At 46.5% G+C, this 12944-nt stretch overlaps 1 protein-coding gene across 1 annotated transcript; it reads right to left on the bottom strand.

The window, feature by feature from the left end:
- Window positions 1–2520: 2520 nt before the first annotated feature.
- Window positions 2521–6596, bottom strand: npas4a (neuronal PAS domain protein 4a; the record flags this gene model as incomplete). Its single annotated transcript, XM_083652236.1, has 8 exons — window positions 2521–2549; window positions 2674–4466; window positions 4600–4735; window positions 4904–5013; window positions 5162–5471; window positions 5589–5691; window positions 5831–5985; window positions 6422–6596. 8 exons carry the CDS (start codon window positions 6594–6596, stop codon window positions 2521–2523), a joined length of 2811 nt encoding a protein of 936 aa, XP_083508362.1.
- Window positions 6597–12944: the final 6348 nt, after the last annotated feature.

A 12944-nucleotide genomic window follows, 5' to 3' on the forward strand; every position in this document is an offset into this window, starting at 1 on the left:
CGGAGGAACCCCCTGGGGGAGCTGGTGATGGAACAAAATGTTCGCTTGCAGAGGACCAGCCTGGTGTGGTCGGGCTTTGCCCCTTCAGATACGTTAAAATAATGTGTTCAGTGGCCAAGGTGAAGGCTGTGCAGTGGATCCGGCTAAGACATGATGGGACCCAAAGCATCTCTATGATTTGGAGAAAATGGGTTCTATTTTTCTCTCTCTGTGTGTGTGTGTGATTTTGACTAGGATCACCTTCCCATCCTGTGTGGCGACAATGCATCAATTTGTCTCATCCCTATTTACTGTACCTCTAATTTTAGCTTCCTCTCACTTTCTGTTTCTCCGCTCCTCTTCCACCCTCCCCTCTCTGAAACGTATGAATGGAGGATGAGAATAGAAGGGAGGCTGCTTCAATCACAGCTCATGAGCAGGAATGCCTATATATGGAGTCTTACACCATTGCCTCGCAATGGAGTAGCAGGTACAGCGCGTGAATGTGGGCTACTGTGATTTGTAAAGAGGGGTGGGGGGGGGGGGGGGTTTATATGCGTGTGCGTGTGTGCGCGCGCATCATCTTAAGTGGGAGTCCAACTGTGTGTATTTGCGCACGCACACGAAAGCCTCGACGCCGAGTGTGTGCGTCAGTGTGAGTCAGATAGTGTCTCATTCTGTCTCGTCATGTGTGTGCGTCAGTGCTGTTGCTGAGCGAAACTCGCTCCGGGGGAAGAACTGGAGGAGAGTGTGATGGGAGGGAGCAGAGGAGGCAGTGATGGTGAGATGATGCTGAGGCTGAGGGAGGGAGGAACCGGGAAAGGGGGGGGCTTGAATATGACGACACGAATGCATCAGCCGCATTAAGTGCACTTTAATATAAATGCATTTGTATGACAATACACTTATAAGCAACACAAAAGAACACTGATCCACAATGTCCATTCTTCATTAAGATATCATGAATATATTCCTTCTTAGTCATAAAAATCTCTGTCATATATACAGACCAATAGCTATTTCATACAAATGTACAAATGTGTACAACCTTTCTCAAAAGAACATATGCCTATATCCACAGACATAATGCATATGCATTCACATTTTTTTCAATTATCACACATACAATATAATAATTTTACACATGTATTAACTTAGCCTTTAATAGCTAGAACGTAGGAATCAATCCTTTACTTAACCGTAGACAACTCTACGTGAGCAATGTCGACACCAGGGGAATAGTACCATTCTCAACCCGTGTCACTTGGTAACTGAATAGAAATAGCACCCCATCCATATTTTCATTTTTTAAAACAAAACTTCTTGTATTCTAACCCCTCTCAAAAAAGAAGAATCACTCATTCACATAGTCAATTTGTGCCTCACTGCACCGCACTCCAGAGGAGCAACGATGCGACTGTCCATTTGGAACGGACATGGATAAAGAGTTCAGAGTTCAGCAGGTCAGGGCACACAGGAGCCGCTATAAGCTGCCAGCATTGCAAATATTGATGCTGCAAGAATATCCAGCCAACTGTCCTCAAGCCAGTGGAGACCTGAAGAGCCCACATTCAGAGTCTAATGTACAGTACGACGAAGTAGTGGATTCGTGGCACGATCAGAGTTCCTGCAAACTTCCAGACAGTCTCTACTCGGTGTTACATCTCGTAAAGCCTTGGAGCCCTTCAACATTGTTGAGATCTTCACATGCCAGGATCTCCTCACATGTTTTCTTTTGGTTCTTTTTTTTTTGCACATCACAGATACACAGGTTTTAGATTGAGAGATAAATATGAAATGTTAAAGGTCTGCAGCCGCAAACTCAAACCTCAAAGTGTCTTGGGTTTTAAAGTTGATTATCATTTTCGGGAGATTTGCTGTAGCCATTTCATTGACTGTGGAGAAAGTGCCATAAAATCAGAGCTGAAACTGAACCGGCTCTGAGGATTGTGTAGAAGATTTCTTGGCAAGAAATCTGGTTCTGTTTAGTGATGTACTGATAGTGGTTATCCCACGAATTTGTAAACATAGACTTCCAATACATTTGAGGTTTAAGTTTACGTTGCTGCATGTCAGGCAGAAGTGCTATAAGTCATTTTCCTATTGAAATAACAAGAAATGTATTCTTATATATTTTTTGTTCACAACAGATTTTTCACTACGAGTGAATACAAATGCGCGTCTGGAAGTTAAACAGCGCTTACAAGTTCAGAGATGTTTCTCTGTCTGATCATATCTGAAGCTCATTTTACAGAGAAGCTGTGAGATACCACATGGACTCAAAACCCAGTCAGTTATGGGTCCAGATGGTTGCACCGTCAAGTAAATGTTGCACCATTTTGTGGTATTAGTATACAGAGTAATGACTGAACAAAAATATAAAGCCAATCTTTGTTCTCAGGAGACATGTAGGAGTTCAAGTCCTTAAGTTATATACATTATGTATATTTATACACTTAATAATTTTTTACTTTGCAGTAAAAGGGGCTCCACAAAATATGACAATATGCCATACTTAATGAAGTAAGTCACAGACTTATTTTAGAACGGAGGAACACTTCCACTCCCATCTGAAAAACAAAAAAGGAAAAAGAGACAAAGAAGAAATTAACATTGGATTTTCACTCAATGCTCCTTCAGCTCATCCAACAGACACAAATAGATGCTCCACAGAGGAAAGTGAAAGCCTCTCACCTTTGTGGAAGCACTGTGGCGATGGATGACACTGGAGTTGATACAACTCAGGTTGTTGCCCTAAGCCAGGGGCGATCGAGGCACCTGCCCCAAACAGGGGTTCCAGGACGGCCAGTTCCTCCAAGAGGGACTGGGCGCAAGAAGACACAGCGGGCGCGGGCGAGCCGATGGGCGTGGGCGTGGCGGGGCAGGGGGAGGCGGTGAGGATGAGGGGAGGGGACGCCGGGATGGAGGAGCAAGAGGACAATGGAGATGCCACCACCTCTATCTCCATCGCTTCCTCCAGTAGCCCCTCCCCTTCCGCCTTCGCCCCAGCCTCGGCGGCCGCCCGTGCCGCGCACCCGGCTGCGGAGTTACATTGCGCCGATTGGACGCTACAGAAGTGGTCCGCTCCCTCAAAGAGGGAGGGTTGGCGCCAGCACAGCACTGGGGTTTGGGGAGAGGTCGGGCTAGAGGGAGTGGGGGAAGGGGAGCGGGAGGAGAGGACAGGGGACAGAGGAGGAGCGGAGAAGTCTTGGAGGAGAGTTTCTAAGACGCTCTCTTCAAACAGAGACTCATCGTCATCAAGGAACAGGGGAATGTCCAGACCTCTCCACGCCTTGATGGGATAAAACTCCCCAAGCACGTGGACTGAATCAACATCGGGGGTTTCTAGGGAGGGGGACAGGAAGGGTGAGGGAGGGGCGGACGAGGGTGACATGGATGGGGGAGAGAGTTTGGATAAGAGCGGGTCCAGGTAGAAGCCCTCTGCCAGTGAGCTGATGTGCTGAGCTAAGAGGGAGATTTCTGCCCTCTCCTTCTCCCTCTCTCTCTCCAGGGAGAAGAAGGAGAGGCAGGACTGTTTGCCGGGAGAGGCCTCGGGGGTGAGGAGTCCCTCGGGGGGGTACTGGAGCGGCCCCAGCGGGACGTCTACATACAGTGGGCCCCGCACTTCGGGCAGGGTCATCACCGTGCAGTCGCCGTCCCTGGGGCTGTCGGGTGTGGGGGGCAGCTTCTCGTACAGAGAGCTGCAGGGCTCCAAAGAGAAGAGCAGGTCGGTCGACAGGGCAGGCAGCGCCAGGGGGAGCTTGGTGGACAGGGTGGTGGGGGGAGAGGGGCTGGAGGTGGTGGTTGTCGGAGCCGGCGGGGATACTGAGGGGGCCACGGTGGTGGTGGCGGAGGCCGTCGTGGCAGAGGGCGGAGGCGTGGTCGTGCCCGTGGGGTCGAAGCTGAAGAGGGGTTCGCCAAACAGGAAGCTGCCCCCGCCAAGCTGGGGCGTGTAGGGTGGCGTGCACACAAACTCTTTGGACTGCTGAGCTTGTGAGGTGGGAACTGGAGGCAGAGGCAGGGGGAGGGACGGCAGCGGGGGCTCGAGCTGGAAGGAGGGGGGCAGGAGAATGTTCTGTGTGAGGAAGTCTAAGTCTGCCACAGTTGCAACAGTGACCGGGGTGGGAGAGGAGGCGGTGGACGGGCTTTGGTCTGGGCCAGCGGGCTGCTGCTGCTGCTGCTGGAAGAAGCTCTCCTCCTCCAGCGAGGAGATACTGGAGCGAGGGTCTCCCTCCACATGCATGGCCTCAGCAACAGAGCTGCCCGGTTCATCAGAAGAGCCCACACTGCAGCCAGCAGTGCTGAAGTCGAAGGACTGGGCAGAGAGCCCACTGCTGCCGGGGGTGAAGACCTGGTCTGGGCTGGAGAGGGTTTCAGGTGACTGGAGGCTCAGGCTTTCCTGCTGAGAGGTACCACCACTCAGAACCAGGGTGAGCTGGGTCTGCTCCGAGCTGAGCTGCTGACGCACTGACCAGGCCTCAGACTCACTGAGAGACAAATGGGAAAACAAGGTTAGACTTGTGCATTTACTAGTATTTCATCATTATTTTGTGTCCAAGCTACTAAGGTGTGTGTGTGTGTGTGTGTGTTGGGGGTGGGGGGTACAGGGGCTGTAAGTACCTGATGATGTAGTTGTTGCTGCTAATGGGAAAGTCTCCAGCCTCCAGCTGGAGCACCATGTAGAGCCAAACCCAGGACTGGTCCTCTGCCTGCACACGCACCACCATTTCAGCTCTTCCCTCTCCTCCTTCTCTCACTGTGAAGGAACAACCACAACACAGGTTGGCATTGCTCTGTAATCCTATTAGTCATCATTGCATTTTTAAATGTGTAGTGGTGCCAGTGAGCGCAGTGTGTGTGTGTGTAATTGTGTAGGCATGCATGGTCGTAACATGATGTACAGTATGTACAGTACTCTACTTACATAGGCTGCGGTGCTGAGTGGAGGCATGTGCCAGATCCTGTGGGTGGACGAGGCTGTACCACGAGCGAGAGCAGAGCGTTGCCACATCAAAGCCAAGATAGGCACTCACACTGCAGGGAAGAGTGGGCAAAGACGTCTTAGCATATTTTATTTTTTTTGCCCCTTACAGCATAAAGTAAACGGTTTAATTCCTGGAGTATACCAGTTTAAAGTAACAGGTGGAAGGTAGGTAGGATGTGTTTGTTTTTGTGAACTCACCTGTCCTGTGCGTTCTGCAGTCTCATGTCCCGGCCATGCTGGGAGTGGAAACAGGCCAGGAAGAAGTTGCTCTCAGTGGGAGGAGGGGTGGAGGTGGACTCCCTCTCTCCGGCAGGGCCAGAGCGGGCGGGGTGGGGCTCGAGAGGGGAGCAGAAACACACCCAGACGGGGTTGGATGTCCAGTAGGTTCCGGCAGCGGGAGAGGGGGAGGGGGGAGAGACGCAGCGAGCTCGGATCAGGACCAGCTTGTTCCCAGCACTCTGCCTCCGCACGGACTTGGAGGTGTTGAAGTGGCATCGGAAGAGACGGTCTGCAAGGTGGATGGTGGGAGGAGCTTTATTAAAAATTCAGTATTCAATCTGCATTGAGTTTCACTGGAAATGGGCATTTCTGAGAATTAAAAGCTTGTGAATTTCAAATGTCTTACCCATGTCAAGAGATGTGGAGGTTGACAGGTTGCTCCTCATGATAAAGTGGTCTGAGGCATCAATGATATCATACACACTGTCACCCTGGGCCACAAGATCCACCTGAAAATAAGCAAAATACATTATTTATTAAGCTCATGCAGACTAAGTAGCCTGTAAGTTACTCAACTATGGAGAAATGACTCCACAGGGCGTTTAATTACTGTTAGTGTTGCCCTGATTGGCTGTGTAGGCTACTCACCATGGAGTGTCCGAGGTGCTCGGAGATGCAGTCTGACAGGTAGAGCAGCTTCCCTTCCCCGCTCAACAGCATCAGAAACCCTGGCAGCTCCTGCACCAACTCGGATAGCTCGTGGAAAGACATAAACCTTGCGCTCTCCTCAAGACTGGCAGATTCTAAAAGAAACAAGTGGAGAGAGAGAAAAAACAGACACTTTAATTAAGAAAAACACCATAACGCGTCATCCCTGCTCCCCTTCGGTAGCCAGTATAGCAGCCGCAGTGTATTTCAGCACCATGGACAGCTGCATGGGCTTCCTCCTCGGCGTTGGAGCGTTTCAGCACTGGGCAGCGATACAGTGCTGAAAACGCTATTATGAGCTCCTATCAGTCATAAATATCCCCCAGACTGAATAGATTAAAAAAAACACGAAAACACACACATTCAAACCGAGGCAGTTGCCTTGCTGTGTCACTAAACCACTTGTTGATTCCACTCATGAGCCAAACCGATCAAATTGCTGCTGCCTATCTAGGAATGTTTTCAGTAGGACTACAGATGAAATATAGCAACAGGTGCATTCATTCACATCCTGTGTGAATGTTGTCTTACCTTGAGAGAAGAAGACGGATTTCCTGGTGTACATGCATGCAAGTGACATGATGTGCAGATATGAGAGCCGCGCTTTATCCGCATCGGAGATGGGCAGCAAGTCCTTCAGGTTCCGAATCTCCGCGTTGATCTGGTCCCTCCGAGCCTTCGACGCTCCTTTGGTTGAGCGGTACATTGTTAGCCAGGCACGGTGAACTACCAAATTCCTCCAGATGTAAGTTGCAGGTGAGGTGAGTTGTAAGCAGACAAGTCGGGGGCGCCTGTCTCCGAGTTGTGTTTAGAGAGGCTGTCAAAGTGAAGACCTCTGAGGTGTGTTAGTGGACTTTCATCTCATCTCTTTTCAGAGCTTTTCTTCTCCCCTCCTTTCTCTTTAGCTCCGCCACGATTCGGCGGCTGTGTTTGCCGTCTCTCTCGTCCAGAAGGAGCCCGTAAATCTGGATGAGGGACTCTGCTCTCCGGTCACTTATATAGGCTGGGACTCCGCCGGAGTAGGGGGGCTCCCAACGCACCAACACCGACGTCAGCTGATGACGTAGGACTGAAATCGGGAGCTCCGGCGACGCAAAAAGCCCGATTTGGACAAAACCGAGTAAGGGGCGGAGTCAAGCGTAAAACGTAAACGGAGTCACCGGACTCGGAGAGCTCTTTCGTATGCAGCTCACAACCCCCGCCCCCCCCCCCTACTCACACACACACACACACACACACACACACACACACACACAGGGATGGGAGGACTGAGGTGCATACGAAAAGAGGTCTCTGTTTATATGTCTGGCACCTTGCGCGACTATTCCCTCTTTGCCCTATACCTGTCAATAAACACGCCAGGTGCGTGTTAGGTGATTTGACTGCTCGTCCTGATCGCTGTTTATTGTCAACGCTGTTTTGAGAGATTGATGATGTTATGCTGCAATTAAGCTACCGCATTAGCCTACCCACAGCACAGCATGAATCACTGAGCTGTTTTCAGGAGAAGACATGGATGCTGGGGTTGTTGCTTTTCACAAGGCTGCGTTTCTTCTTCGCCTTTTATGAATGGAAATAATCGGAGGAGCTGGTGTTTGTGTGTCGCAGCAGGGCTAGAAACAGTCGCTGGCGAAAGCCTACAGTTTACAGTCAATTAGACATGAATGGTGCACGTGCCCCTTCAAGGTAAACCGCATTTTCCAGTTTTCTTAACGGTAAATGAACGGTCCTCCGGCATTTTGCACACGTTCTTAATTCAGTGCGCGAAATATTAACTGAAATAGCAATTATAAGCAACTGGAAATTATCTTTGTGAATGGTGTGATGAACTGTGAGTGGACCGCTTTGGATAAAACCGCAGTAGCCTAAAATAAATAATGATAGACATACCATGCATAGGGAATTAACCTAACATAAAGTGGAATCAATATAGCCTACATTGCGTGCCATAGCCTATCTACACTATAGAAATAGCCTATATGAATATTCGGTAACACTTTACAATAACGTACACAAATCCTATAGTAGTTACTGATAAACTAACCATTAACTAATCGCCAGTTAATCATTCGCTAATGAAAAATTTGGCATTAGTTTATCACTAGTTAATCATAGTTAATGAGTAGGTAGTCATTAGTTAATGATTAGTATCTAATTTCCTGAGTAGAGTAGTTAATCAGTACCTAATGATTACTAAATTTCAGCTCGTGAATAGAGTAGTTAATCATTACTTAATGATTCCAAAATGTCAGTGCGTGAATGTATTAGTTAATCATTAGTTAATCTTTTTGTGTACCCTATTGTAAAGTGGTGCATCATACTCAGTAGTTTATGAGTACTGAATCATTACCTGTCCATTAGTTACTCTTTTCGCACCCTAATATAAAGTGAAAGATATCCTTATCAAATAAACACTCCCTCCAGGTGAGATTCGAACTCTGAACCCCAAGATTGTTAAATTGCAAGTCTGGTTCTCTACCATCTGAGCTAACCAGCCTGTTACTTGGTAGAGCCATACTATAGGTCTGTAGAGTCAGAGACTAAGTATTATGTCCTATCCACATACTACTTTCTGTTCAAGTACTTATAGTTTTTAAGATATATTCCACCCAAATACTACCTTCTCTCCAAATACTTATAGTTTTAAAGGTATATTCCATCCAAATACTACTTCATGTCCAAGTACTTAGGTATGTTTCAGCCAAATACTACTTATGTCTAAGTACTTGTAAGTACTTGGACAGAAAGTAGTATTTGGGTGGAATATACCTTTAAACTATAATACTTGGTCTCAGGCTCTACATTCAATAGTATGGCTCGAACAAGCAACAGGCTGGTTAGCTCAGATGGTAGAGAACCAGACTTACAATTTAACAATCTTGGGGTTCAGGGTTCGAATCTCACCTGGAGGGAGTGTTTATTTGATAAGGATATCTTTCACTTTATATTAGGGTGCGAAAAGAGTAACTAATGGACAGGTAATGATTCAGTATTCATAAACTACTGAGTATGATGCACCACTTTACAATAGGGTACACAAAAAGATTAACTAATGATTAACTAATGATTAACTAATACATTCACGCACTGACATTTTGGAATCATTAAGTAATGATTAACTACTCTATTCACGAGCTGAAATTTAGTAATCATTAGGTACTGATTAACTACTCTACTCAGGAAATTAGATACTAATCATTAACTAATGACTACCTACTCATTAACTATGATTAACTAGTGATAAACTAATGCCAAATTTTTCATTAGCGAATGATTAACTGGCGATTAGTTAATGGTTAGTTTATCAGTAACTACTATAGGATTTGTGTACGTTATTGTAAAGTGTTACCGAATATTCTTTGTCGATTTTCGTTATTGGGCCGTGCATTCTAACCCATAATTCATGGAATGATACATTCATGAAAATGTTGAGGCACGTGCACAGCAGCCATTGCGCAACTAACCCGCCGCCAATCCTACGCGAGATAACCGTGCTGCTGTTTCTAAAAATAGCTCTCACCGGTGACTGACACAAGGGCTGAAATGCGCCCCCCCGCATTCAGCACCAACCGTCCTATTTATAGAGGGATGTTTTCACTCCTGTAGCCCAAAATAGTTCCATGATGACCATGTCCTTCACATGTAGTACCAGGTGTGCGCACCTGGCTCTGTGTGGCGGACCGCAGGCTGATGATTCATACCGACTCCATCCTCATTCAATATAAAGGTCTTCATTTCTAGGTGGCACATGCAGAGTGAATGTGAGCCTCATATCGATTTCCCATTCGATTTGTTTGGCAGTTTCTTAACACCAATCTTTGTACAAGGTGAATTTAGGGTCAGGATCAGGAAGTGTGTGTGTGTGTGTGTGTGTGTGTGTGTGTGTGTGTGTGTGTGTGTGAGAGAGAGAGAGAGAGAGAGAGATCTAACTTGCTTCTATATGAGGTCCATTTGTTAATTTCTAATTTCGTTTGGCCATTGCTATAAGCAATTTTATGATTTGCAGAACAATGAATGAGCAAATGAACGAATGAATCGCCCATTGATGAGTCAGCCTCCACCTGTCCTGGACCATTCGGTTCTGCTTGGTTCTTCTTCATCTGTGTCTTGATGGTCTTGCCCAGTAGTCTTGGTGTTACCTCTCTTCCTTTTCCCTTTTCTGTGCGTTCGTTTTGTTTTGTTTTTGTTTGTTTATTGCATGACTCAGCCATCTCTACTTCCCCTCAGTGTTTCCACTGCTTCCTGTTTGGTGATTTGAGTCTGAGGTTGCTGACTGTGCAATGAACCAATCCAGCCAGCTGAGATGAAAGCCCAGCATCACCGGGAGGTGATCAGAGAAGAGTGATGAATTTACACCTATACAGATATTGGTGAATTTTCTTTGTACCAAATATTATCCCCTAAGCCTCACAATCAATGATGTGCCATTTGTCTTTGCTTTAACAACCGTTCATCACATGGGAGAGCAGCGCCCCTGAACTTTAGAGCAATGCATCACACGCCATTTTGATGCCGAGGTGGGGGCCATTGTGTCAGCGCAGTGACTCTAGTTTCCCTTTGGCACTTCTGAGCGCCGCATCATACTCATCATTAAATCGATGCTAGCGCTCTCCCTTGCCTATCAGTTCATTGTTGTTGTGCATAAATCTTCTCTAACAGGCTCTGAAAAGACTGCAGTTTACTCACGCCCTCTCAGCAGGTGCATCAAATCTAACTTGCATTTTTCCTTTGGCTTTAGGCTATGGAGGCCTGTTGCATCCATGTAATGTCCCAGATCCTGGAAATAATTCATATTTTTCCTTCTGGCCGACTGAAGCATCAAGGTTCCACAGGTGAGTTTCACTGTGAGGATGTCTAAAGGGGGAAAAGCTAAACAAGAGCACAGAGTGTCATGATTGTGAGATATACTCTTGAATTCTCATCCACTCTCACATAGTACAATTTATTAAAATGTGACCCCTTGCAAAGAAAGTATCTATATCTTGATGCAGGGCATGGAGTACTGCTCTACACACATAATATTTAACATTCACCTTGAAATCCCCATTCACTCTCACTCTAACCGCCTTTTTTTATGTAACATGACATTTACCATTTGTCTTTGAGCCATACATCTCTCAATGTGCGTGTGTCTGAGGGGGGAAGGAGATATTGAGTTGAGTGTCATCAGCATCATAGCAGTGATAAGAGAAGCCATGAGAAGAGATCACATAGCCCAGGGATTTGGTATATAGAGAAAATAGCATGGCCCCCAGGACTGAGCCCGTGAAGAGTGCAGGGTCTGGAACTGGTAAGACAGATAGGATGCGAACCATGGAGTGTGCAGATCCAGTGACTCCCACTTCAGATTGGATGGAAAGAAGGATTTGATGGTTAACTCTATCAAAGGCAGCAGACGAGTCAAGGAGGACACGGATAGAGGAGAGGGATGAGGCCCTGGCTGTGTGCAGGGCTCCAGTGAGAGCAAGGGGAGCTGTCTCATTCGAGTGAGAAGCCTTGAAACCGGATTGAAAAAGGTCCAGGCGGTCATTCTGGGAGAGATAGAGAGAAAAGTTGGTTGGAAACTGCTCGTTCAAGGGTTTTTGATAGAAATGAGAGAAGCTCTGTGGTACAGAATCTGTAGTTCTGATAGCAGCAGGGTCAAGGCAGGGTTTCTTAAGGCAGGGGAGCTTATCTACTATAGCAGCAATTTCCTCTCAAAGCCTCATTCAGCGAAGCACCAAACTCAGGTTTTTGACATTTCCCTCAGAACAGCCTCATACTGCATTATGGCATTTCCCACTCCCAGATTTCTCTTGTGGGAGGGGAAATCTTTCAGCGTTCACCACTAGTTTGGCTGAAAACGTACCAGCAGTGCTTCCATGATATCTTCATATTTCAGACTGCCTGGCTTTCTGCATTCTAATGAGTTGTAATCCATACGTTGAGCTCCATATTGCACCAGCGTCGTACAATGCTCTCTGCTTGTTGTCATTAGCGATAATAAAATGCTCCACCTGCTGCTCAACATGAGTACTCACTGTTCCCTGTTCTTGTAAGAAAAGAAAAAAAAGCCAACTGTCCAGAAAACAAAGCCTTATTGCATCGTTAACTATGTTGGCTCACAAGTAAAATTCCTTACAGTCTTCAGCCTTGTGTCATATTAATTAGCTTACACTAACAATATATAACCACTAACAAAATTCTTATTTGCCATGAAAAGTCTAAATATAAAATTACATTTATCCCTTGTTTGACCTGTCAGGTTGTCACTTTCACGCCTGTCACTAAATCAAAACTGTCTAACCAATCAGAAACTCATTGAAGGTGATCAAAATGAATTAACAATAATAATTATGATTATAATTATAATAATAATCCGATTTTTTATATATAGATTTTTGGTGTGTGATGTATGTCACCAGTGGAGTCCTTTAAACCTGTTACTGTCAGATGTTCACTCAAGCTGTGTTCACACCGAGATATTTATTTTTCGCTCTGTCGCTTGATTCGACCCTTTGGAATCGCTCAATCGCTCGTTTGCATTGACCTTGTATGTAAACTCGATGCCAGCGAAACACTTTAATAGGTCGGTGTGAACGCAGCTTCGGCAAAAAAATAGCACACATCTTTATGCAGGAGCTCCCAGAATAACAACGCTCAAAGTTATTGTTTTCTTTCTCCATCCAACAGTACCCAGTGTCCCACACACTCTGTTGTCTCACCAGCGGCCCCGTAAATTGCGAGTAGTCTCATTGTTTTCCGTTGTCATGATAACCCCCGCCGTCATGAGACGTGGCTGTGTTGCTATCATATGGTAGGCGGGTGGGAGACGGGAACATGGCTGTGGAGAGGCGGCTGTGTGAAGAGCGGAGGGGGGTCATAGGGACGAGTGTCTTGTCTCCCTGACAGCAAATGGACTCCAATGAATCCAATTAGTGGGTCCTCTTTGTGCCACAAAACTATACCTTAATATTCATATGGAGAGAGACCCATTCACTCTTATTATATAATAATCTTATCCCCTCCTTATTATGCCCACTCACGCACTCGCCCACTCCCTCGTTGATCCGCA

Source organism: Poromitra crassiceps, assembly GCF_964638095.1.
Source record: "Poromitra crassiceps genome assembly, chromosome: 15".
Lineage (NCBI taxonomy): Eukaryota > Metazoa > Chordata > Actinopteri > Beryciformes > Melamphaidae > Poromitra > Poromitra crassiceps.